At 42.1% G+C, this 25,592-nt stretch overlaps 1 protein-coding gene across 2 annotated transcripts in view; it reads left to right on the forward strand.

The window, feature by feature from the left end:
- The window catches only part of LOC128874324 (uncharacterized), a 125,436-nt gene that overhangs the window by 47,577 nt on the left and 52,267 nt on the right, over positions 1–25,592 (forward strand). For both annotated transcript variants that reach the window (XM_054118960.1, XM_054118961.1), the window contains 3 exons: positions 1,135–1,202; positions 1,729–2,171; positions 2,472–2,760. In XM_054118960.1, coding sequence (XP_053974935.1) covers positions 1,172–1,202; positions 1,729–2,171; positions 2,472–2,760 — 763 coding nt within the window. In that variant the 5' untranslated portion in view covers positions 1,135–1,171. The remainder of the gene's footprint in view (positions 1–1,134; positions 1,203–1,728; positions 2,172–2,471; positions 2,761–25,592) is intronic.

Below are 25,592 nucleotides of genomic sequence, written 5' to 3' on the forward strand. Positions count from 1 at the left end.
TCAGCGTAGCTTTTGTTACGGCGACGTGCCTTTGTTTTCGCCTTGTTCTCGCGTCTCGTTCCAGCGGTGCAAACGTAGACGGTTCGTTCGGCAGCGTGACGGGCCCATCTGGGGGTTTCGTTGAACTTGCTGTAACCTACTTTTGCACTGACACAGAAATAGATAACCGGGAATATTCTTTTCTCGTTCCGGTGCTCGCGTCAGCTGTACGAGGAATCGCAATTTTTCTCGAACGATGCAAATCAAGTTTGGATAGACAGGAGTCGCTGTTTGATATTGGCGTTGGGGACGGGGTGAAATGGACCGGTTGAACGCGAACGAAAGCTTCAGGGTTCGAGTACAGGTTCGATGGATTGTACTTGTATAGTGGGACCTCGGTTAACCGGCTTCGTTGGGACCGAGACAGCCCGGATAAATCGAGACCTACGGAGAAAATGTTTAGAGTGTCGTTCGTATACACACGCTGACTAACAAGGAATCCAATGTACGAATACAAACACAATTACAATTGCAAATACAAAATATGCGATGCATATATTTACATTCATATCAAATTCACATCTTTTCTTGTTGTAATAAGTGCTTTGTCATGATAACGTTTTACCATCGATAAAGTTTCTTTTCTTATATCATCACACTGTTTTAAATATCGAAATGATGTATTTAAAATGAAAGCATTATTCGTAACTAGTATTGTACGTATTAAACGTTTGTTTATTTATATTTATTAAAATACAATGTATAATTATCTATTTATTTACATACAAACAAATAAACAAACTTTATCGCTTTATAATATTAGTATAGATAAACACAATTTCCGGCATGAATTTCCGTCTTCCTTCCGCCGAGTCGTTGTTTCCGTCGAAAGTATTTGGGAAATTTGTACAAGAATCTAACAGAACATCAACATTTGTAGACTCTTTCTAAATGTAAATAGGATGACGAGTTTGGACAGTTCGCCCAATGAATTAAAACAGGGTCAGGCAATTTAGAGTTACGCGAAGTGGAATCACATGCGACGGAATCACGCGCAAGTCAGAACATTCTGTGATAAGCTTCAATTACCGATTGCAGCAAATATAACCAGCGTACGATTCCAGTGTAACATTCGTTGTTTCTTTCTTGTTGCAGAATGCATTGAAGAGCAGACTGGTCGAGGAGAATCGAGATGTCCGCCGTAACCAGCCCATATGGCCCTAGTAAGACACTTCCTTTACTAACGCTTCACCGAAACAACCCCGCGCCATTTTCTAAACGATCGAAGGTAGTCACCTTGCATCGCGTTGCGCTTCCCTCCATTTTGTCGAATCGCAATTACCGTGCTCCGACGATTACTAGAACGTTCAATTAACGCCTGCCTGGCTCGAATTCTAATTAATGTTAAAATTTGATTTGCGGGAAGCGAGCGGCCTTCGCGTTGCGCAAGAGTTAAATGGAATAGGTCGATTTAAGACAACAATAAAATAACTCGATTAGTCTCTCAAATTCTCCGTGAAAGCGATCTCGATCTCTAGAAGCAGCAGGACTAACTTGTAGAAGTAGAGAATCATCCGGATCCGAAGGGTTGATACCCGCCCATCTGTTCGCATAAAATTTTAAACACGTATTTTAACCGAACCGACTGGTCAAGTGTTAGTAGGAGAATCACCTATCCTCTCAAATGTTCAGTACAGGTTAGGTTAATTCCGCTTCCTTGAGTGTTGACGTCTGTTCCCTTCTGATTAGCGGAGATGCTTTCCGACTCGGTGTACAACTACGCGACGACCCGACGGGGAACCGCGGACCAGGACAGCGACTCCCAATACGAGACCCAGGCCCAGCTGCAAATCACGAGTATCCAGAAGCCGCGGAACAAACGAAAGAACTTCAAACCTATAAGCAGCCGCATGGTGGAGGTGTCGGATGAATCCGAGAAAGAGGACGAAGAACTGGAGGCTATAGAGGAGAGCTCTAGCGAGATCCTCGAGTACGAAAGGAAGACGATGCTGTTACCTGCCGACGATAGGCCTAAGCAAAGGCTGAACAACAACGAGGTCAGTCCCATGGACCTATCCGTCACCACTAGACCTCCTTCGTCCGAGGCTGACGACGACAGCGGAGACTCCCTCAGGCATAAGTTCATCCTGGAGCAGCTGAGGTCTCAGAAAGTGTACTCGCCTGGCACCGAGGTATGTATTCGATACTATAAAATGGATAATATAAAATTTACTACTAGATAATGTATTATTTCTGCGTCGCATTGATGTTCGGACTGGCTGGCATTCGTAATTGTACTCGATACATTTCCATGTTTCTTAATTATAACTCTTCGCCTTGGTCGACGGTTAAGATTCTTTACAAACATGATGTTAAGCAAGCTGTAAGCACACTTTGTAATATCAGTTTCTGTTCGATAGTCGACGCGATCATTCACTATTTGTAACATGGGACGAAATGTTACGCGAATGTTTTTCACGTTGACTGTCCAGGCCAGAAGTCCAAACTCGGACTCGTCGGAGAAGAGCGACAGCGGTATCCTGGACGCGGAATCCGGCCGTCTGGACGATACTCCTTTCGAGGATGATCGGGCACAGGACGCTGACGGCGAGGCCGATTGCGAAGAAAGGAAACCGTACGAGGGTATTAGGGAGTACGCGGAGTCCACCATGGAAGAGCTATTGGCGATCTACGGGCTGGCGGGAGGAGAATTGGCCAAGTCGGTCAGCAGTCAGCTTCCGCCGACCTTCCTGAATCCGGCGACTGGTCAACATCATCACGGTAAGTCTCTCTCTTACGGATGTTGCTCTTCTACACTTTGAATCCATCTTTTGCGATAAACATTTATAGAATAGCATTTATAGAATAGCATTTATAGAATAGCATTTATAGAATAGCATTTATAGAATAGCATTTATAGAATGCAAAGCGTTTGTACCCTGCTGTTGTTATGTTGGGTTTCGTTGGTCTTCAAATAAAAAGTAAATGAAGAATAAACGTTCATGGAATGCAAGACGTTAGAGTTAACTCTTTGAGGCACACGGTTATAAAAAGAAAAGAATAAATAAAATTCAAGCCGCGCAAAAGAACGGTGTCAACAGCTTACTGACGCATTTCGATTTGGATACATTTCTGATTCCACTTGTTGTACTTTTAGCGTTAGTTCACAGTATTGTCACATGAATGACAAATTTTAAATAAAATAGTAAAGCTAAGCAAAAGGTGAGGTAGTTCGGGCCATAGTAAGCAGGAAGGTAGAAAGTCCGAACGAAGTACCACGTGTCGGACTCGTACTTATTGTTTATATCCTAAATTTCTTACCACGAGTCTCACTCGTGGTTCTAGGCCAAATGGTTAAACAGGGGATTTCAGTACCTTCCTTGATGAATCGTATAAAGAAAATAGGGCTAGTTATTACGATCATCGCTCTCATGGTTTGGCTAACCGGGTAGTAAAAAACGTAAAATATCTGCCAGTCCCGAATGTGTTAATATACCACTTGAACACGTGAAATGTTTATAGAAGAGTGAGTGTGCCAGTATTTTTTCTACCCACTGTAGCATCTCACCGTTGAATGTGCCAGCCGATCCAAGCTCTCGAATCCTGATCTACGCTTCATAGATTCTGCAGTCCCTTCCCGAACCGCTCATCCGGATACCGACCTAAATTCGTCAGTGCATCGTGTCAGTTCTGAATACCCAAAACATGATTCAAATTCTGATCTAGATTCGCCGCTAATCGCCCGAACCGCGATCCACGCGGCGAGTAATTAGAACCGTCGGGGCTACCAGTCGTTAATAGCCAACCAGGGCATCGTTTCGCGCGTAATAGTACCCCGAAGTTCGCCCTCTGCTCGGCCAGAGGCTAAGGAGCTATTAGCGCGTGGGCGGTGCTCCGAGCAGAAACGAAGAAACGCCGATGCCCGGTACGGGCGATCCCTGATTTTCGAGGATCCAGGGGACACAGGAGAAGCGGCCGCGTCAAGTTCCCCGAATCGTTATTATTCGCGGCGGGACTCGCGCGACTCTTCGCCGAAGAGAAATTAAAGGCGCTCGGTATTCGACGAAATAGTTAGACGAGCCAACAACGGGACGCGGGACGATTGGTTGGCATTGAATTCGGGGCTGGGCTAGAGACAATTGACAACCGTAACTGGCTGGCATTCGTAATTGTACTTGGCGCAAAATCAACTTCGCGCTCCGCGTTGCTGTCTTATCGGGAGCCGGTAAACGACGAAAAGCAAATGGAAATTTAACGGAATCGCTTTTCTCGATCGATTCGGTCACGGATTCATTGTTTCCGTTATCGAGACGATTGCTTCTTGTGATCGCGTTTGTGGTTTTACCAAAGTATCCCGAGTGATTGTTTGAAAGCTGACGTGGAAATATAATAGAAATATGTAAGAGTTAGCGATCTCTGTCACTGAAACGAACAAGGTTCTTTAACGGATGATTTCTAGAGTTTTTTTTTAGAATCTCGATGAATTGTAAGGCGAGCAAATGCTTCGAGGACTTGATGTAAAAACGGTCTATCGATAGGTTGAACCTTGATCGTTCGAAACCTCTGTCAATAAAACGCATGTTACGAGTTCGTTCTCGTCTCGTGAATAATTATTCCATTGTTTGGTTTCTTCCGTAACTTTTATATGTTTAGAAAAAATTACGATCGATCACAGCCCAGCGCAAAATGTTAATAAGAAATGAATCAATCCGGTAAGAAGCGAACGATTCTTATTCGGATGATCGATAAGTTTTGCTTAGCTTTCGAAGGAGATCCCAGTTAAAAGACCAGAGTCCAGAATACACAGAAAGTTAATACGAGATCGAGCCAGACTTCTGATCGATCAATCCGGTACAGGAATGGCTTATCATGGGCGTTTATCGGTAGGCATTCTCTCCTACGAGTTTGTCAGCCCGTCAGGAATTCGTGATTCAAGTTCTCCATAGCGATGTCTCCATTTTGAAGCCAGTTATTGAATTAAAACGTTTCAACAGCGACTACGTTGTTATATACAGTGAGATTTTAGTTTATCGTTGGGGAAACAAAATGTTCTCTTCGATATGTTATTCTTGCATATTTATTTAAATGCATAAACGGCGTCATCCCTTGCTAAATAATAATCAATCTAAATAATAATCAATTATTATTTAGATTCAGACTTTTTATCGAACTTCGATATTTGCAAACTTTTGACATTTTTTGTGTTTAATTTCACCGTCTCTATGATCGCAACAATTGTTTGAATTGTTAATCATTTCTAATGGTAGTAAATATCATTGTCAAGCTGAATTATTCATTTCTTCCTTAGCTTCCTCCAAACACACTCCTAAATATCGCGGCCAGCCACCGCGATTATTCCTTTTGTTTTCTATCATTTGTTAATTCTTTCACACACACACTGATGCACAGGAGGTGGACAAAATAATGTTAATGTTACCTATAAAACGCATTATATTGGTTCATTAATGCAGAGTTAGGCCGCCATTTACCATTAATATAGCCTCCGTCATCCCATTGTTCTACCAAAATGTCTTCCAGTTGTTTTTTTTTTAAGATGGACGAGGAAACCTGCTTCTTATTCTGTTCTCCAAAACCGCCCACAGTAGTTCGATGATATTTAAATTAGGTCACCGTACAGGCCAAAGAAGGCGTGGAGATTATCCTGGTGCTTCTCAGACCAATACTAGACTTTCGTGGCTAACACTGACAATAAGTAGAATAGTATATAGTATATAGTAGAATAGTACTGTCAAATTAATACTTATGATGATTCCAATGAGACCGAAATTTTATTTCCAGCCCGTTTTTATTCAGAAACTGCACGATCCATTATTTGTTGTAGCACTTATTTTTGCAGCCTCATCGAAACTCGCGACTGTTATCCATATTTAATTTCTTTGATATCTCACCTTCGGAATGAATTTTTTTAGTTTTTTACCGAAGAGACCTGTCAGCCATATATGGCTGATGCGGCATTTAACGTGTTAAACAAATAAATAAAGAGTCTGCCTGAAATTTCGAAGACTCGACGAAGAGTCGAAACGATATCTTTGTGCAAGATCGGTAATCGCGATCTAAATTGTAGGTGTTCCTTTCCCTATTCGACCCATGCGTACACATTTTTGTTTGATCTCGAACCAAGGACGTTTTTCTACCAGCTAGACTAGTAATTATACAAATAAACAAAGAGTTCGGCCGAAATGACGAAGACTCGACGAAGATACGAAGTGATCCCTTAAAAATCGGCAAGATTTCGCGAAGACGCAGACTCGCAGTCGGTGGGATCGTAATTTTTAGATTAGACTGTACGCGTGCACCAGAACAGAATGTGGCACTTACATATTGCCAGTGCATCGCATATGCGCGCACGTGAATATGTGATGGCTCTCGCAAGATGGCCGACTTATAACTCATAAAGTCGGTCGGACTGCGCGAACCGTTGACTGCCTCGCGATCGATGGATGCCTTTGAGATCAGCCAGCGTCATCGTTTCCCGTTCTCGAGCGTCTCGCGTGGGTTGACACTCTCACGAATTCTGCGCGATGTGCGCTCGTGTGCGCGCGTGTATTGTACGCCTTACCTCGACGTGCGCGTCTAACGAGTCAATTTCACTATTCTTCGTTCCCCTTTGCCTCGAAGATACTCGACGTCGAGTTTTTGAATTGCCTTCTGCCAGGCTTGATTGATTCATAGCCAAAGTTGTTGCCTGGATTAACGTTCTCGGGATGAATTAGGTTTTCTGCTCGCTAAAAGCGTGGCAATCAGGCCGTTTTGGGGTTGCCGCGTTTTCTTCTCACGGAGAGTAAGACGAGCTACGTGTTTCTTTTTCGTTTATTCGTATTTTAACCATTCTATATGCACGCACGTGGCATACGTGAATGTACGTATGCATTACGTTGGCCTCTGGTTTACTTTATATCGTCGGAGTGGTTTATTAAAAAAAATATAAAATGTGATACGGTAACTTGAATTTCATATCACCGCCTCGTTAAATTTTTGAAATGATTCTGTGTGCATGTATGTGTGCATATACGAGTGCAGGTATGCATTACACGTTGGTATCTGATTTGTTTTGTACCTTAAGAGTGTTTTATGAAAATATCACAGAATCTGGTGCGGTAACTTTCACTTCGTGGCATTGATGTCGATACAATTTTTGGAAAAATTCTATATGCATGTACGCGTGCATATGTGAATATACATATGCATTATTGTTAACCTCTGTCTTGCTTCATATTGTACGAGTGGTTTATAAAAAAAAAGTGCAATTTGTAATGGTGACTTCTATATGTGTAATCGCATCGGTCCGATTAAATTTGTGAATTTTAACGAAACTAAGAAAACATAAGCAGGTGCAATATTTTACTTTGTAACGTAGAATTACGTTGGAAGCTGGAGATTGTGTTAAAAGTTTCGACCATTAAACCGCGCGATAATTCGAAAAATTCTACTCGGATACCAGGAAGTTCTGCATCAACTACGTCCACCTATCGCATAGCACCGAATCGTCTGTGACGATGCATTGCGACACGTCTTCATCCGTTTATGCAGTTTTCCATACCGGAGGAACACAATGCATACTGCAAGCGTCGATTCCGAAGAAAAGCCGACGGAAAAGAGTGTCAGTTACCGGATTCGACCACGCGTCGTCGAATTCCCTGTCTGTGACTCATCGTTCCAAGCTCCCTCGCCTCACTCAATATTCATGCATTATGTAAGTTAACCTTACGTCGATGTAAAAGGACCCTAACGGCTTTCGTGGCACCGCTCCATTGTTACTCGATTAAGTCTTTCGGCGTTGTACTACACTTTGTCAAACGGTCTTTGTCGCGTCCGGTCGGAGAGTAATCTCTTTCGGATTCGATTAAACTCACACTGACAACGGCTCGGGCACACGCTTGCCAGCCGCCATCCTGCCAATTACCAGAAAACTGACCGCGTGAAATTGAATGCGACACGCCTCGTAACGCGCTTGCTACTCTTTCTTTGTCCCTTTTTGTCAGGAATTGGGAACTCGTTGACACGCGCTCGTTCCCTCTTCCGCGAGCAAAAATTCGATAAATGAGAGCAAGAATGTAGTTAATTTGTATGTAATGTTGCGATGCTACGCCCAAATTACATGTGGTCTTCTTCTATAATGGTATACATGGATACAAGTATACAGAAAGAATACTACAATAATTGTACGATGGTCAATATATCTTACTATATTGGAATTTACTATCTCTGATATCCAAAGCACGTGATTTAATTTGCTGTCTGGGGTACATCCTGGATCGTATGTGGACGTAAACATCGATAGAACGAAAACACCATTTTGATGAATGTTCAAACGTGGGTGCACGACTGGTTATGAGGCGTTGGTGGTGTGAGAAATAGTTTCTTTCTTATTACTTTCTTTCTGTAGTTACTTTTCTTTAACTACGTGTGCGATTACACGTTTTGCTCAAAACGGTACACAGAGTTTTTATTTATGGTAAATAAAATTCTAGATATTTCTGCGTAGCGGCCAATGTACTGTTACGCGTTAACATTATATTTCATCGCGACAAGTCACCGTTGAGGTTAGAGATACACAATAAAATCTCGTAGAGACGTAGGAAGTAAAAAAAAAAAAAAAAGGACAGTTCCTGTCGTGGCAAGCAGAAGAAACACGGATGAAGTACTGGTTCCCTGTCGCTAGACATCATCGGTCACGAAGACTCCGAGGAACTGGTATTCGAGAATCAGAGGCGTTAATCGAGCAGATGTCGGTGACCTGGAATCGGTTTCATTAGACCCAGGGCCAGCCGACAGCTTCTGACGAGCAAAGGTGACGACGTTGGCTTTCTTTTTGTCTTCCGCCGAGCGAAAACGCGTGGAACACGTCAAAGAGGAAGCCAGTCGGAGTGGCACGTTCGCGTTTCCTTCTTCTCCCCGGTTGAATCGCCCCCTCGTCTCCCGCCGTGCTCGTCGCCACCTACATACACATCGACGTGGGGACGTGGAACAAAAGACCATCTCTGGTCCAGTCCTCGTTGGTGTATCGTCGGGATTGATACAAAAAAAAAAAAAATTGCGCGCAATTTATCATGTAAAAGCGACGCAAACAGACACCGCCGATGAATCGACAACGCGAGACTGGCGTGGCAAGGGAAGGAAAAAGGAAGACAGCGGTTTCTTCTGCCTCTTCGGATGTTCGTCGTCTTTTGTGAACTTGCCTCGACGGTTGACTGGACGGACAAATACACTGCGGATCGACTTCTTCCGTCAGGAATACATTAACGAGTCGGGTTAACCTAAAAAAGACACGCGGCCGTTTAAGCAACAGTCGATCGAATTCTTCTTCGGAGAAGTAACGATCTAGCGCTGCGTTTGCACGAGCAAGTTTATTTGTGATTGTTTCTTATGGAACGATGTTGATCGAACTACCGCGGTTGGAAGAATTTCAAAGGAGAGACGAAGAAGCGTAGGTATTTGGAGAATCTTATTGCGCCACTGGAAGAAGGGATGGATGAATTCTTTTAGGGTTTCCGATACGTTCGGAAGCAATTTTATTTATAAAATAGCCACTAGTGGCAGAAGCGAGTATTGCAGGAGGAAAAGATGATATGCTAAATCCCTCGATGCATTCGTGATTCCAAGTTACGAACTCCACCTACCGGAAGAAATGAATGTAATAAATGGATCGAGAAGAAATCACAAAGGGCAAAGAAGAAACGAAGAAATCACTTATCCGCCATCGACTCGGTTCGCCTTCGCGTATTATTTTTCTGACAGAAGAATACGCCCGGCTGTAAACAATCGGTCCAGCGGAGTTCCTTAATCGGCCCATTTTACGGTCCAACCTCGCGAGATAGCGAATATCGAGGAGAGGTGGGGTGAACGAAGAGGAACAGCAGTCGTTGAATCGAGTTAGGGAGTGAAAGGGGGCGGTAATCCGGCGCGAAGAAAAGCAGAAAAGCCGCGTGTGTGCTGTTGCTGGTGAGGCTGAGCCAGTGGGGTGGAGGACAGCGATGCCTCCGTGAACCCATTAATCATTCCAGCCGGATAAAAGGCAGCAAGGATGAAAAGAGAAGACGGACAGTCGGATGGACGGCAGGCAGGCATGCAGGCGGTGGAAGAAGAGAGAAAAATCCTTTCCTTTCTTTCCTTCTGTCGCTGTTTCGGCGCTCCTTCGCTCTATCCTCTCGTCTCGGAGAGCGAGGATCATTTTTTATTTTTCTTCTTTTCGAAATTCGTCGGAGGCTCCTATTGTCGGGACCCGGGCCGAGCGCACGGGAAGAGACTCTCAGACTCATCTCTCGGACCGAGACGGTCTTTTCGACGGGGAGGAGATTCATTAACTGATAACGCGATTCTTTCTTCGAAGGTTCTCTTGTTGAAAATGATATCCAGCGTCGACGATCGATGGCGAGGATCTTGGACACCTGTTGGGAGGGGTTAGAAATTTGGAATCGTAACTCTGTCGCTCGCGAAGCGTTCGTAGAAGAGATAGGTTCTTCGGTTCATTTTTATTCCGAGCTCAATGAAACGCCATGAATTTCGAGAGAGTGAATTTTCATTGAAGGAAATCAGACCCTGAAGTCGAATCTTCTTATGTTTTTACCGCGAACAGTCCGGAGAATGGATAGAAGAAATAGAAAGATGAAACCTTTCCTAGTCTCCAATGTGAATGGTTTAGGGAGAAAAAAGGAGGAAACGTAATTTGCTGAAAATAAAGGAAGAACGATGTTAATTTGCTAGGAATTCAACCTGGACTTGGACTAAGGTCCCTGTAATCTTTCCTCGAGACAAAGAAAATAAAGTGCCCTAAGGATATATTACGGAAAGTTGAATATTTGCCCGGAATCTTTTTAATGTTTAGAATTCGAAGGTAAAGTACACTCTTCGGTTCCCCATTGCGAACGGAATGGGAAACGAAACGAAGAATTGCATCGAGGAAGAGAAGAAAAGAGAAAGACTAATTAATTCGCTTCGACTTTATTTCGAGAGTTCCATTTTCTGCATTCTTCGTCGAGGAAACGTACGAAACGATATTTGAAGTATTTCTTACGGAGGGTTAAGTACTGAAAGGTGCAAGCGAAGAAGAAATAAGGCAGAATCGCTTGCCTAGAGATTTCTTAATTTTGAATATTGAAAGTTGCGTTCTATCGTTTTTGTATTGTAAACTGTGTAGGTAAGAAAAAGAAGAAATACGAGAAATAAGTTTTAGGGAGCAGCCTGGGATCACGAAATCAGCCGGTTGGTTTAGAAACGACTGTTTCGAATCGGTTCGAATTTAATTCGAGACTTTGGTGGCCCGGTCCGAGGGATCACAGCGGTATTAAGAAGGGGGATCCGGATCGTTCTGGCTGCGAGCTTTTATGTCTCCACGTGTACCCCACTTGAGCACGTAGGTAGCACGACGAGTACCTACGACGTAGGTCTGCGAGATCGAAATCGGAGCTCCTTCGTTGGAGTTGGGAGACAAAAGGGCCTCCGGTCCGGATGACAGGAGGTGTCGGAAACCTTTGGGATCGGCGACCTGTTGAATCCCGGGATCTCATAACCTTCAACGAATTCTGCGTTATTGTTAAAGAAGAAAAACGGGCACGTGGAGAGAGGGACTGCTCCTAGAGAGGCCGAAATACGTTAACCCTTATCTGCGTTTTATAAAAAGGACGCCTGAATAATCAGGGGAGTGCCCCGTGTGGTCCATTATTGTCCCCTCCAGTCTATGCTTTAATTCATCTGGCTACCAAACGACGACTAATTGCTACGTTAGTTACCGTTCGACATTTCGATCCTGTCACTGAAACTGTTCCACGTAAATCTCTTTACAGACTTCGACACTGTTTCAGCGATCATGTTCATAAAGTTTATTTAACTTATACTTAGCTGATGATAATAATAGTTAGCATAAGTGGTTCGGGAAAAATGTAAACGATTTCCGCAACTTTTCTTGTGAATTTCGGAATGTGTCAAAACGATCGTTCTCCGTAAACCTAGAATTATTAAACTCGACTGGTTCCACGAGTATCGCATTCTTATTGTATCTATAAATCTCGAGACTCGAAAAGAGAACAGAGATCGGGAATTATCATGTCCGAAGCGACACGTAAAAATCACGTTTATTTAACTTATACTTAGCTGATGATAATAATAGTTAGCATAAGTGGTTCGGGAAAAATGTAAACGATTTCCGCAACTTTCCTTGTGAATTTCGGAATGTGTCGAAACGATCGTTCTCCGTAAACCTAGAATTATTAAAGTCAACTGGTTCCACGAGTATCGCATTCCTATTGTATCTATAAATCTCGAGACTCGAACAGAGAACAGAGATCGGGAATTATCATGTCCGAAGCGACACGTAAAAATCAGGATCGAACCGAGAACGTCCGTCTTGTAAATCATATCGTAGCTCTCGGGGAACTTTAGAGCCATCCCGCAGCCATTACAGCGGTTCTCTGTGACGAGAAGGGGTTAAACATTTCAGCTGTGGACATAGCGACGATAAAACCGAATGCGTCGTCAAGGAATGTCTCCTCGCGAGGGGAACAATTATTCCCCCAAGGCATCGAGTCGAAGAAAATCGAGGAATTCACGAGGACGGCGAGCCACCGCCGCGGCCGGCTGGAATCGTGGAACGTTTTATGAAAGCTTTTATGAAAGCCTTTACGAGCCGCGTCCCGAACTAGGGCCTGCTTCTGCTGAACACGTGACGGCCTTCCACCGCTCGTCTTCTTCTTCTCCGCGTACATATTTGCGTCCCCGTGTTTCCTTTATCGGTCCACGAAATTTACTACACTCGCGGAGATTTCAGGGCTCCCGGACGTCCAACCCGATCTTCCGCTAGAATTATACAGGATGACTTTCTCGCTAGAGGCTCCGAGCATTTCTTGACAACTTGGTTATTTATTCGTAGTCTCCTAGCAAAGTATACGCAGAGGAACGTACCGTCGGAGCAGAACTCTCGCCTTCTCGACGATATTACCTAAGCTTACAATTAGTCGCAGTGGAGTCTGAGCTAAGTTTCTAGAGTTTCGAATTCTGATGAATTTTTACGACTAGTGGGGTGGTTGTAACAGAAGACACGTACTAATCGACACCGTTTCTGTACTACTTCGCTAGGTGATATGGTAAATTCATCGTAATTTAGAGCTTTCAGAGCTTATCGTTAGCTCGAACTCTTCTGACCTAGACGTTTCACTAATTGTCATTGTAGTCAATATTGCGGCAAGAGAATTATTATTAATCGAGTGACTCGAGAAAAAAGTTCAAAGGACGTGGATCGAAATGATCGATTCCGTAGTTTTATTATTAAATGTGGAAGGTGACATTGTTCAGATGTTCACCAGGACTACACAGATTTTGTTATTAAAAAACAATATTTGAAAATTCCTTTTATAAAACCCTTTGTAAAGCAATAACAGAGTTGATGTACGTTCGAGGTTTTTAGCGAGAGAATCGCCGTATTTCCAGCTACGAACTATGTCCGTTTGATCAATTTCGATCGTTTTCGTTTGATTTTCCAGCGATTCGTGTTCCGATCGCTCCAACTGTTGCTGATGTCCGCTTCCGGGTCAATTGGGTCTTCAGTTCTTTTTTCGTTCGTCAATTAACTTCTGAGTCACAGCACGACGCGGAGAGGAGGAGGAGTTAGGAGGGGAGGCTTATTGACGTAGAGTACAGTCTTCGCAGCGGAGTGGCTTTTCTTCGTCCATGCTTCGGGTCGCGTAGGAGTCCTACGAAACACCCTGATCAGTTCCAAGAAATTGGACACTTTTAGGATCAGCCTTGCAAACTCAATATATCGAATCCGGTAAACAAAAGTGAGGTAAAATAACAAATAACGATGACTTTAAAGGAGAGAGTTTCCATTATTTAATGTCTCGAATACAAATAAAGAATTTTCCAAAATGATAACCCCTGATTTGGATAACCCTTGCTTCGATCCTTTTAAAAGTTATACTATCCGCCATTTTAATCGTTCACAATACATCAGAATGTGACAAACGCTGTTTACCTAATTTGGATCGTGTGAAAATATTACATAGTACCTGTGTAAAATAATGTTTAATTGCAAAATAACGAATATCGATAAATGACAATATTTATCTTAGCAACATAAATGTAAGTTGCGTAAGCTTCGATTAATTTTATAGACTCACTATAGGTGATTTCGTGAATCTTTTGAACAGTTTAATAAACACATTCTTCGCTTGCTCCCGATCCAATAAGATAGACTGCATATAAAATTGTATCGCAATGGATAGAGTAACAGTTCTGTCCGCCATTTTAGGAACACCCAGTATTCGTTAAAGTTTGTCGCGAACCTTATTAGCTCCAGAAATGGGGAATTGCAATTAGTTGTCCGGCGCATGACGATCCGTGAGAAAGGGACTTCTTGCCGAATTAGCGACCAATTCGAGCCATTATCGTGACAATGATCGATTCGCCGGTACAGCGAGCGCAAAGTAAAAAAGAGGTTTCACTCGAAACAAACGCAATTAATTGTGGGAACCATGTCAACGGGATAAAAAGCCTTTGAAACGTTCGAGCTCCGTTATTCCTTCTTTTCGGGTGAAATTAACGCGATCGCGGAGGTCAATGGGCGCTTCTCGACGAAAGATGGAAACGACAGCCTGGTTTTTCTGTCTCCTTTCCACGATTCCCATCCCGTCTTCCTCGTTTCTTATTTCTACTTTTTTCCCAGCTACTCCGCGCGGCATCTTGTTTATTTTGCCCGTCAGCCCGCTGACACTCGGACATTCGTTTAAATTTAGAATTCAATGGGATCCTTTTACCGGGCGCACTTTCGTGCCTTAACGGATTCCCTCGCTGGGTCTTGGAGATTATTTGTTTAATTCCGACCCCGCGTCGATCTCTCCGCGTCGTTCCTTCCTGTTCCTCTCGCTCTCGTGGGATGTCACTCGAAACGCGATGTAAATATTTTTATTGCCCCGAGAGAATCGTGATTTTCGGGTCCCGTTGGTTTACTTCTTCGTTTTCTCTCTGTTTTCGCACCTCGTTCCTACGATCGTGGCCCACACCTCGCTGGAAATCTTTATGGATCTTCTTTGAAAGCTGGTTAGGGGTGCTTCTGCTCCTTCCGAGGTACTTTCGACGAACGTACATACTTACAGATATTGACAATCTTTCCATACGCACCTATATCGCGTCACTATATTTTTTATATAACTTCAGCATATCGACGTTTTACAAGAGATTGTTTTATAAAATAAGGTTGTAAAGTTAGAGTATCCTATCTGCGTGAATAGTGTAGATTTTCACAAATTTTACGAAAGATTAAGAAAGTAAGAATTAAGATTCAATGCCACAAGTATTATGCGACGTTCAAATAACCCAGAGTTAAATCACAGAAGGAAAAATGTAGTTGTAACGAAAATATTTAGCTAGAAGGGGTGCTATATTTAGTGTTACGGTTATGTTGTATAACTATGCAATTTAATAAAGGAAAAGGAAAAGGTGTGCTTTATTGCGCCACGATCAATGTTATCTTCACCGCCAAGTTTCAACCACGTGTTGCGTTTGAATCGTTGGACCAGCAGTTTCTCTTCGTTTCTCCTCTCCTAATGGCGTGCAAAACAACTGGCAACAATTCCCACCGTTCGAAACGCAAAATCGCGCAGCGCTAATTCCCCGACATTGCAGTACCCTCTTGTAAAAATCGCTTAATTGCTTTATTTCTCCCTCGGCGTGTTTCCTTCGCGCCGACGACGTGCGCTGCGCGTAAATTTTACAGCTGCGTCTCTCTTTGCGAGATACATGCAAGCCGCTGGCGACAAGCTATCGATCAAGGAGTCTTCGACCTACTGCCACCTCGAAGATTCTATCGGGGTGCCCCAGAAAACATTGCACACTTCAAAAGTTTCATTAATTGAATCACGAATCACGGCAAAAAGTAATTCCCAGCGTATTAAAATTAATTTCAGTCCGTCTGGTTAATCAGTTAATTCCGTGTAAAAATAGCGAAATACCGTTGGACTTACACATCATTTTCACGAGGTCTTTATTACGTTGGCGTTTCGGCTTTTGGTATTAAGCTCATCTCGAAAAACTAAAACTAAATTTTATGAATAACAGAAATGAATATTTTCTCAGATAAATTTTATGAAATATTTGATAGGTTGTACGTGGAAGCAACTCGAGTTCATCGAACGGTATTCGTTTCTCGATAGAACGTCCCGAGGCGCGAATTTCAGCCGTCTCCATTCGTCGAATCGGTGATAACATAATCATCGACGGTTGATCGTTCCCTCGGCCGTTGAGCAAGCTGATAAGCATCGCTAGCTGTCCAGACTGCGGAACGCGTTTCACGCGAAAATCTGGTAACTCGTTATCTAGGATCTATCTATCTTGGATCTAGGGAACCTGTCCGCCGCACTTCGCTGATTTACGCGAATCCCTGTGTATCGAACGAATGTTCGACGGTAGCGTGTGATGTTCGCTGACGAAGATTGAGGACTCTTCTAAGTTAGACATTCCGTTCGGTTCGGCAATCCTAAACACTAGTTTTTTTAGAGAGTAAAAGCTCGGTACAGACTTCCTTCTCCCTGGAGACTGATTTAAGAAAGAAACTTTGATCGATATAATCTAAAAAAAAAAAAGATGTTGACAGCGTTTACCGCTAAATAATTGCATTCATAATTAGTTTTACCACCACTAAAGCTTTTCTTCCGAAGTAATGGAAGTTATTTCTTCTCCGCTAGCCATCTCTTCGAGCTGATTAAAAGATATCTTTAGCTCTTTGAGGAGCCACATGACATCCGAGGAAAAGCTATTTTTCATACTGCGCGAAGGGGAACGTAAGCTACGTATGATAGGGTCTGACGAAATAAGGAACGCGTGTAACAGATACTCGTTTGCAACTATTCTTGGAGTTTTCCATGTGGAATTTCTGCAAGCTTCGAGATCTTTGTTTTTAATTTCCTAAGCTTCCTCGTGTCTTGTCAATAAGTATTAGAATTAGCCATGCGAGGACAGACTCATAAATAATTATGAACGGAAGTAGGCAGATGAAATGTGAATATAGAATAATCATCTTATAAAATCAGCTTGCATTTACGATACTGCGTAGTAAAAATGCCTATAAGTCAAGCTCTTGACATATAGTTACTTACCTTCACAGGAAGTGCTATACATGCTCACCTTTGTACCAAGTGCATACAAGACCGTAAACGTGTCGCAGACTTTTGCAAATTTTCAAATATTCTATAGTTATAAGAACATAAAAGGTATATATTTAATAAATCTGTGGAAGTAGTACGACAGGCAATAGATTCTGCGCGATCAATCTACCGGATAAAAAATTGCACGGCCAAGAACCGCCTGGCTACCCAGCTCAAATGTGGTGGCTACGCCATCGTGCATAAATCACACGCGACGTACAACATCTAATGGAACTTCTTCCATTAATTCATGCAATTGATTACTCAAGAAATGTACATAAGATTAACCTGTTAGTATTCTATTAGGGGAAATAAGGAGTTATCAAACAATATATACAAATAGCTCTGTAGGATCAATCATACTACTTGATTTTGTGGCTAGGAGTTCCCGGGGGATAATGACTATAACTAGGAAACGAGATCAAATAGGATTTGCGTTTATACGAACATTCTCGTTGCTTTTGTAGCCTCGATCGATCTCTGAAGAATTTTCCATATATTAGGACACGCTCCATATGTAGTTGTAAAATGAAACACGTATGCAAGTACGGGAACTTTAATATATTTTTTAATAGGCATATGTCATAGTCATTTATATTATTTGTATGAAGGTTATATGTAAAGGTTTATTGACTTCGCAACTGCGATTACGATACGAAAAATTAATATTCTCCTATTGTTGAAACCTTAAATAATTATAAAAAAAGAAAGAATTTCTTTAAAAGCAGAACGTCACTATTTAAATTCTACATTCATCTCTTTAAATACTACCGTAATCCCTGGCGTGGCAGCTGTATGGTCCATCTGTTAGAGTATAAGGCCTAAGTCTCAATTTAAAGAGCACGATAAAAGTATGGGAACACAAAGCTACCTATCTAACAATGAATTGTACCACAAATTAAATTGAGGTCCTACTGCATAATAGTAAATATTTAATTTCAGTATAGAGCAAAATTGATTTAACGAAGTATTATATAATCAGTGATTGAATAATATCGAAACATCTCGTTATATTTATGAGTAATTATGACGAAATGTTTGTACCGATAGGTGCGAATTGAGCTTCGGCTAAGTGCATCGCTACAGTATTCGAAGTTTGAGAACTTGAAAATTACACATTCTCGCGAGATTCGGGAAGTCTCGTGTCACCGTGCGTTCGCGACGTTCGTTTCCCCAGGCCTGGCCAGAGCATCGAGCTCGTTATCCCCGGGGTCAACGGGATTCATAACCGATAGAAAAGGCAGCCGCGTCCATTAGCGTTTCTACGGAGGGCCGGCGCGGCGGAGGCTCGATTAATTTTTCAAACAATCCCACTCGGTGGACTCATCGATTCGTGGGCCGAGATAGGGAGGCCCCGGACACGTCTCGTGGTCTCGGGAGAGGGCCCATTAGGCCCCGCGGCGCGGAGGCCCCTGATGCCCCTTGTCAGTCTCCGAAAACCAGAAAGTCAGCTTGTCAAATTAATCACGGATGACCAATCCATCAGCAGGCATTCCTAGCCGAGGTGGATCTTTGGTCGGCTGATGCCTGGGCCCCGTAGCCGCTCTCCGTTTCTGGCTACCAACCCGGGGCCCGGTCCTCGTCCTTCTTGCGCGGACGACAGGGATCTCCGCGTTAGTTTCTGCCCCCTTTTTTTCGGGGAAACGTTATGGTATGCGTGCGTTCACGGGGAACCTGACGCTTCTTCTGCGTGTCCGTGGGCTCGCTCGCGGTGCTTGATAGATAATGTTAATGGAGGGGAAGAGGACGCCGCGATGCTTCTGGATGAGTAATGTTAACCCTTCCGTCGTTGCCCGGGCTAGGGGGAAGTGTTTGCGGTGCTCGGGGTGGGCAGGGAGATTTGGGAAGGCTCTCGAGACGGTGTTCGAAGCGGTATGATGAATTGGCGAGGTTGCTGATGACCGTTTTAGATTCTCTTCTCTTTTTATGGACTTTTCGGTAAACTTGGCTCGACCGAGTTTACGCTTTGTCTCGATCGATGCGTTGCGACAGTGTCCACGATTAGTCTAACTTGAATTTCGCAAATATCTATGTAGGAATTGCTCAGTCTTGTGGTGGGGGTGGATTTCTGCGGCTCTAATCGTAAGAATTCAATACATCCAGATACAGTGCAGATCACTTAAATTTCTAATTTTTTAAAAGAATAATAAGCTTTTGCAAAAACTTTATTAAATAATGTAATTAAACACCTGCTATCACGGTGCCAAGTTTTGCAAGAACACTGTAACAGTTTAATTTTAAATGATACGTGTAATTTGCTATTGCCACTGTTAAGCAAATTTTATACGAGTGATTATGGTGAAATGGGATCTTGGTTTGTACTGATAGGTTTATGCTAGGTGTGTATCAGGGTCTGCTTAAATCTCAATGATACAAACGAGATAATTTCACTGCCACGAGGGCTTTTAAGGTTTCCGAGAACCTGACCGAAGTGAATTCATAAATTAGAAAGTTTTCAAGAAAGAATACTTTATGCAAACATTGAGGATATACTTTTGTCCTTTCCTGATTATATTTTATAAATTGTGAACGTTGAAGATTGTCAAATAAATATCTTTCCTTCCACCGTTAAGATTACATCTGGGATATTCCAATAAATTAGGAAGATTGAAATTCTGTTGAAAGCATATTATATCGAAAGCTTGTTGAAGTTTCTCGGTATCGTGATACAATGGAAACCATGCAACTTTCTAGCCTCTAGCAGAGAAAATTTTCAATCCACGTATTTGAATACAGAATGCTCGTACTGTTATGTTATACAATGAATGGAACTGATGTTTCGAGCCATTGAGCGTTATTTTAAATTTTTCAATCGTTTTAAACATTGTTTTCGATGTATATGGAATATATCGTTTAAAGAGGACAAGTAGGAGCATAGGATAAGGAGTAAGACGTAAGATTCCCAAGATTCTGTTTCCCTTTCTCGATAAATCCTCATCTTTCACTCATTCGCCGTTCGTGTAAAATACGAAGTTTGCGAAATACGACAAAGCAGCGTTGTATATTTTTCCCCAGCTCCGTCGAAAGTCATTCGAGCGATGAAATCGCTGGATCTGTTTGTTGACACGAGCTGGTAATTACGAATCACTCGGGATTGAAGCGCGGCGCGTTTCTTCGGGAAATCGTTTAAAGCGGATAAAAGGGAAAATAAGAACAGGCGTCGCCTCTCGTGGGAGTGTGGTCGCTCGAAAACACATGGCCGAGTACAGTCCTCGAGAAAAGGTTGAATGATCGATCCACTCGTGGCTTTTGCTGGATCCGGGGATCCAGCCGAAACGATCGGTCTGTCGTGAGATTTCTCGATCGTGAACTTCACGATGCCGAGACACCGTTCTTTTTTTACTTGGCGATCGCACAAAGTTTCGTCAGGCATTTGCCAACTATTTATTATAGGCAATTGGCAAATTAGCGGTCACGCGACACGGTTTTAAAGACGAACGGAAACAATGGGATCACCGATTATATTTTAAGCGACGCCTTTCACCGCGACCGACTCTATTTCCGAACGTTTCTAGATTATTTTCTAGAGCTATAATTAGTCCGGTTCGTGCGGGTAAACAGTTGGAAAGAAATCATTTAAAGATCGGTATGTTTGCTTCAACCAGCTGTGATGATAATGATTTATCGCGTGTGTAATTACTTCTTTGTATTTATGATATTTTTTAAATAAAATTTATACATATTTTCGGCCTCACAGGATTTATTCGAATTAACGTTTTTTTTATCTCTGTGTGAATTATCACCAAATCGTTAAACGTATGAAATTGGTAACAATATTTATTATTCTCTATTTTTTAACAGACATTCTATTACCGAATGTTTATTTCTAAGTACAAATTCGTTAACAATTCTGCACCACTAATGCTACTGCTCTGCAAAACTTCGTATTTATCAGTGTCGAATTTTCTATTATAATGTTAAACACGAATTATCGAATCACTTCCATTCAAAATTACAAGAATATAAAAATCATACAATATTTAAATAAATAGATAATGGAAGGGTTAAATTATAAAACAATTATAAAAACTTGTCAATTGGCTGTGACATAACCGTACTCTGCATTCGTAATTTTTTTCTCTTTTTACAACATCTATTTATAAAGTAAAATCGAATGATACATAAAATTTCAACGGCAGGAAAAACCATTATCCTGATGGACGGAAAGCAGGACACTGATGCATACTATGTTAAATCAAAGCGAGGCGCAAATGGAAAAAATTGGAACGCATCGGCGTAATCATTCCAATCGAAGAGAAACTATAAGGGTGTTGAAAAGTACAGCCATTCGTCTTCCGCGGGATGGCGAAGTAGGTAATCGAAAAGCGTCGAAAACACAGCGTGGACCGCAAGAGAAATCTCGCGTGGCCTGAGGGCGACATCGCCAAATAAAGGGTTAAGGGCCGTGCCGAATCCCAGGGTTCTTTTATCCGAGCCCGATGCGCCGTATGATTCAGGGGAGAGAAAAGACCCGCGAAAACCAGTTTGTCCAACCTAATACGGTGCCCGTGGCTTCGACGATCTTAATGAACTTCTCTCTTCCCTCCATTCCCTCTCGCCATCTCGCTAATCTTCATCTTAAAAACCATCGTGACTTTCCTTCAAATCCGCGACTCGACGGCTAATTAACGCAATCGAGGAGCATTACAAGATAGCGCGTGCGCTATACTTCAACTACGCCAATGTTTGCCAAAGTGAATGCCTTACGATTTAAAAGGGAGCGAGAACGAAAATTTCTAGTATAGAAAAATATGGGTAGCTCGAATATATCTTTCCGTGTGAATATACGTATTCAGCGCCGGTTTTAGCAGCATTGGCGTCCTGAGAAAAATTATCGTGGCATCCATAGGTCAGCGCAAGTTTAATCGTATAAACGTACGGAGATGCAAGAAGAAATATGAAGGTAACGATCTACAGTTCTTTATCGATACACGCAAGGCGATGAATGATATGATCGTCCGTTTTTTTTTTTTATACGAATGTGGAATGAAATGAATTCAAACAGAGAATTCAGTATAATTTTCTCTTTGTTTACTAAACGCAAGAATACTAAACGCAATACCTGGTGTTTCCGTCACTTAAGCATCAACGAGTCTTCGTTCCTTTCGATGGTACGAAAAATGGTAGGAGACGATTTTTCGCTGTAATATTTTTAATAAATTTCTACATCATTGGTATTTTTAATCTTTAGAAGTTCAAGTAATCTCGAAGCACGGGTCAAGTTTAACATTGTAGTCGAAAGATTTAATACAGACGTGTAATACAGATTATTATTTCGATAATAAAAAGTGATATTAAATTCGTTGTTTTAAAAAGAAAATTATGATCATCTTTTGCAATAATTCGTGACTGAAGAGGCTATAAACTTATCTCGTAGTTGCCAGCGAATGGGTTAATCTTTCTCGGCTCTTTCTTTTTGGTTCCCCCTAGAAAATAAGTAAATACAAAATAAAAAAAAAAAATGAATTAGAAACAAAAATATTTGAATTTATTAAATTGCGAATTTTGATATGCAAGGGTGGAAGCCACGAATCGAAAGCGTGCATGGAAAGAAGCGAAGAGGATAGCATGATGCAGGGGTTGGGGGGGGGACGCCCCCCCCCCAGGGGGCAGGGTGCATAGTTTATGAAAACGTTTCGCGAAGAATTTTCGTGCAGACGTATCGGAGAGAGGAGAATACGAAGAGGAACGGGCATTAAAGCTGGCCTAATCTTAATATTCAAATTCTGCGGCGAAACCTGGTCGGTCCCTGATGGGGGTGGGAAGAGCGGGGGGCTAGGGGAGCGAAGCGGGAGAGGGGGGGGATGGTAAAAGTGAGCCGAGAGCAAGCGGAGGCCGCGCATAACCGATTCTCGAACTCATAAATTTTAAATTATGTCAAGCAAAAAGAAAGGACGCGCGGATGGGACCCGACCTCGGATAAAATAAGAGGAGAATCAGGGAGAGGGGGCCCCCCCCCACCCCCCCCCTCCGACGTTGCTCTAGAAAAAAGCAGAAAAGCCTCGTCGGGGCCCGAGGAACGCAGGACGCGAATAGGGGCCCGAATTATTAAAAGAGGCAAGGTTTTCGTGGGGAAACATGGCGGCACTAAAATTGACGAACCACCTTTCGACTAATCCAGATTTAACACGTAAAGGTTTTAAGTGGCTTTAGAATTTTGCGTTTCAACGCTAGATTTATGGAGATTCTTATTATCTTTCCTGTCTCGTTTGTTTCTTTTCTGACGTTTACTTTCTGAGAACTTTGTTCATCGGGTTTACATCTATTACCGAAGCACCGTAACTGTGCCGATAATCGCATTTTATTACATAGAAACAAAATCCTAGAGCCTCTGTTTGGAAACCCTTTTACATTTATAGTATCGTCAGCTTGGACTTTGATGACGCGTAAATTCTTACTAGTCAGTTACGATCTTAATCTTATACCTAAAATTATAAATTGAGATTGCATAAGATTTTCACGATTCGAAACGCTAGCTGAGCACAAGCTTAAGATTGCAAATGGTTAGCAGAGATCTACATACGAGATTAGATCTAGATACTAGAAATACGAATACCAGAAGTTACATAATAGCGTGTCGGCGTCTACTCATCATTTACAATCTAAAGCCTAACTTTAAAGTGATAACTTTTATACGTTATCCGAGTACAAGATTGAGATTATAAATGATGGGCCAGAGTTCGTATATTGCAACAGGTCAGGATGCTTCGACCAACAACTGTACCTAACATACATGTAACTATACGATTATATGATAATAAATGGTTAACACAGAGTAACAGAAGGTGGTAAGTCTAAGTATTCCAAGGAAAAATCAACGAGTAAAGGAGAGGAAGACCGACGAAGACTCGGTCTTGTGAAAACTGAAAGAAACTATATAAAAGTAAGAAAGAAAACAAGTACAGAGTCTGGTTCGTTGTTAAGTATTACTCAGGATCCCAGTGTTATTAATTCTGCACATAGAAGGTTCATCGAGGTTCATCAAACTTCCACGTCATTGAAACATCAAAGGCATCCTGTGAAGCTACATGTTAACACACTCGCAGCTTCTGACGTAATTTTATGTCTTTCGTTACCACAAGATAGAGGTCGTTGACGTCGATGCTATGTCTTTTCGTATGCGGAAAAGCGACTCTTAGGATTGAATATTGACAAAAACAAGAGGGGGGGGGGGAGGGGCAGTTCAATTACTACTTGAAACAGACAATCGAAATTGCGCAAAATTTCACCAAATTCGTAAACATCGGGGTTTTCTAAACCTATATGATCGTAGTAAAAATTGTATTTCTTTGAAAGGAGTTCAGTTCGAATAATATAAATTCAAATTTGAAATTATTACCATATAGAGTGAGTTTCAGTAAAAGTTGGAAAACTTGTGGGATAGATCGTGTATTCTCTGTCCCGAAGTACAGACTCCCTTATCTCTTTGTAGGAAAAAGTAGAAGAACGAGTCCCCCGTGGAACGCCTAGGGTTTCTGCGTTTCGAGTCCCTCTTATAAGAGAACCACGTCGTTGGGATGGGTACAGGGAGAGGAAAGGAGGAGAGGCTTATTGCCCCAACACGTTTTCCATACGCGAAACAGCTTTATGGGGGTCGCCACGAAATTTCGGGGGCCTCATTACCGCGTCGCGAGAAAGGGGCCCCACCGAGTCGAATTTCCGGCATTAATTCGACATTATGCGATATTCAAATCGGCCCCTCGCTGGAATTTTTCGACCTAACGAGCTCCTACCCCCTTTTCGTCAACCCTCTCCAGCTGATGAAAGCCCGCCCCTCGAACACTTTTTCTCCGTTTCGCGGACGTACGAAGTTCGAACGACGACGGAGAAAATAGTTGCATTATTCACTGCAATACTAAATAAAATGTAGAATCAAACCTTAAATTACCGATTTAACGTCTAATACAGAACAAACTATCTTTGCGAGCTTATCTTCTTAAAATTTTTTGGGCCAGCAATTTTCTTCAAAACATTGTAGAATGAAAACTACCATGCAACTTCAAATTCAATACTTTTTAAGAAAAGTAATAATTATGTACAACATGGAAAACGTATTTAACATTTGATTCCGCTAGACCTCATAACGATGCTGATATGTATACCTAAATAAGAAACTATGACGTTCCAAGATTAAATCTAACAATTTAATCCCAACTACTCGCTTATCATAATGATCAGTGGCACCAGTTTTTTTTAGCACGTGGAAACATGTCAATCCACCTGGCGTCACTAGTCATTGCACCAGCGAAATAAAGAGCAGGTGTAGTTTCTGGCTGTACCAGTCAAGACTTTGGTGCAAAAACACCCTCTACAATGAGATAGGTGTCAACAAGATGGTCTTCGGAACTTACAGGAAAGTTTCTCGATCCTTTGCTGTTGTCTTAAACGAAAAAAAAAAAACAACAAAAACAGTCGAATTTAAAAAATAATATCAGCTTATAGAGAATGACAAAAGGAAAC

The sequence above is a fragment of the Hylaeus volcanicus genome, chromosome 3 (assembly GCF_026283585.1).
Source record: "Hylaeus volcanicus isolate JK05 chromosome 3, UHH_iyHylVolc1.0_haploid, whole genome shotgun sequence".
NCBI lineage: Eukaryota > Metazoa > Arthropoda > Insecta > Hymenoptera > Colletidae > Hylaeus > Hylaeus volcanicus.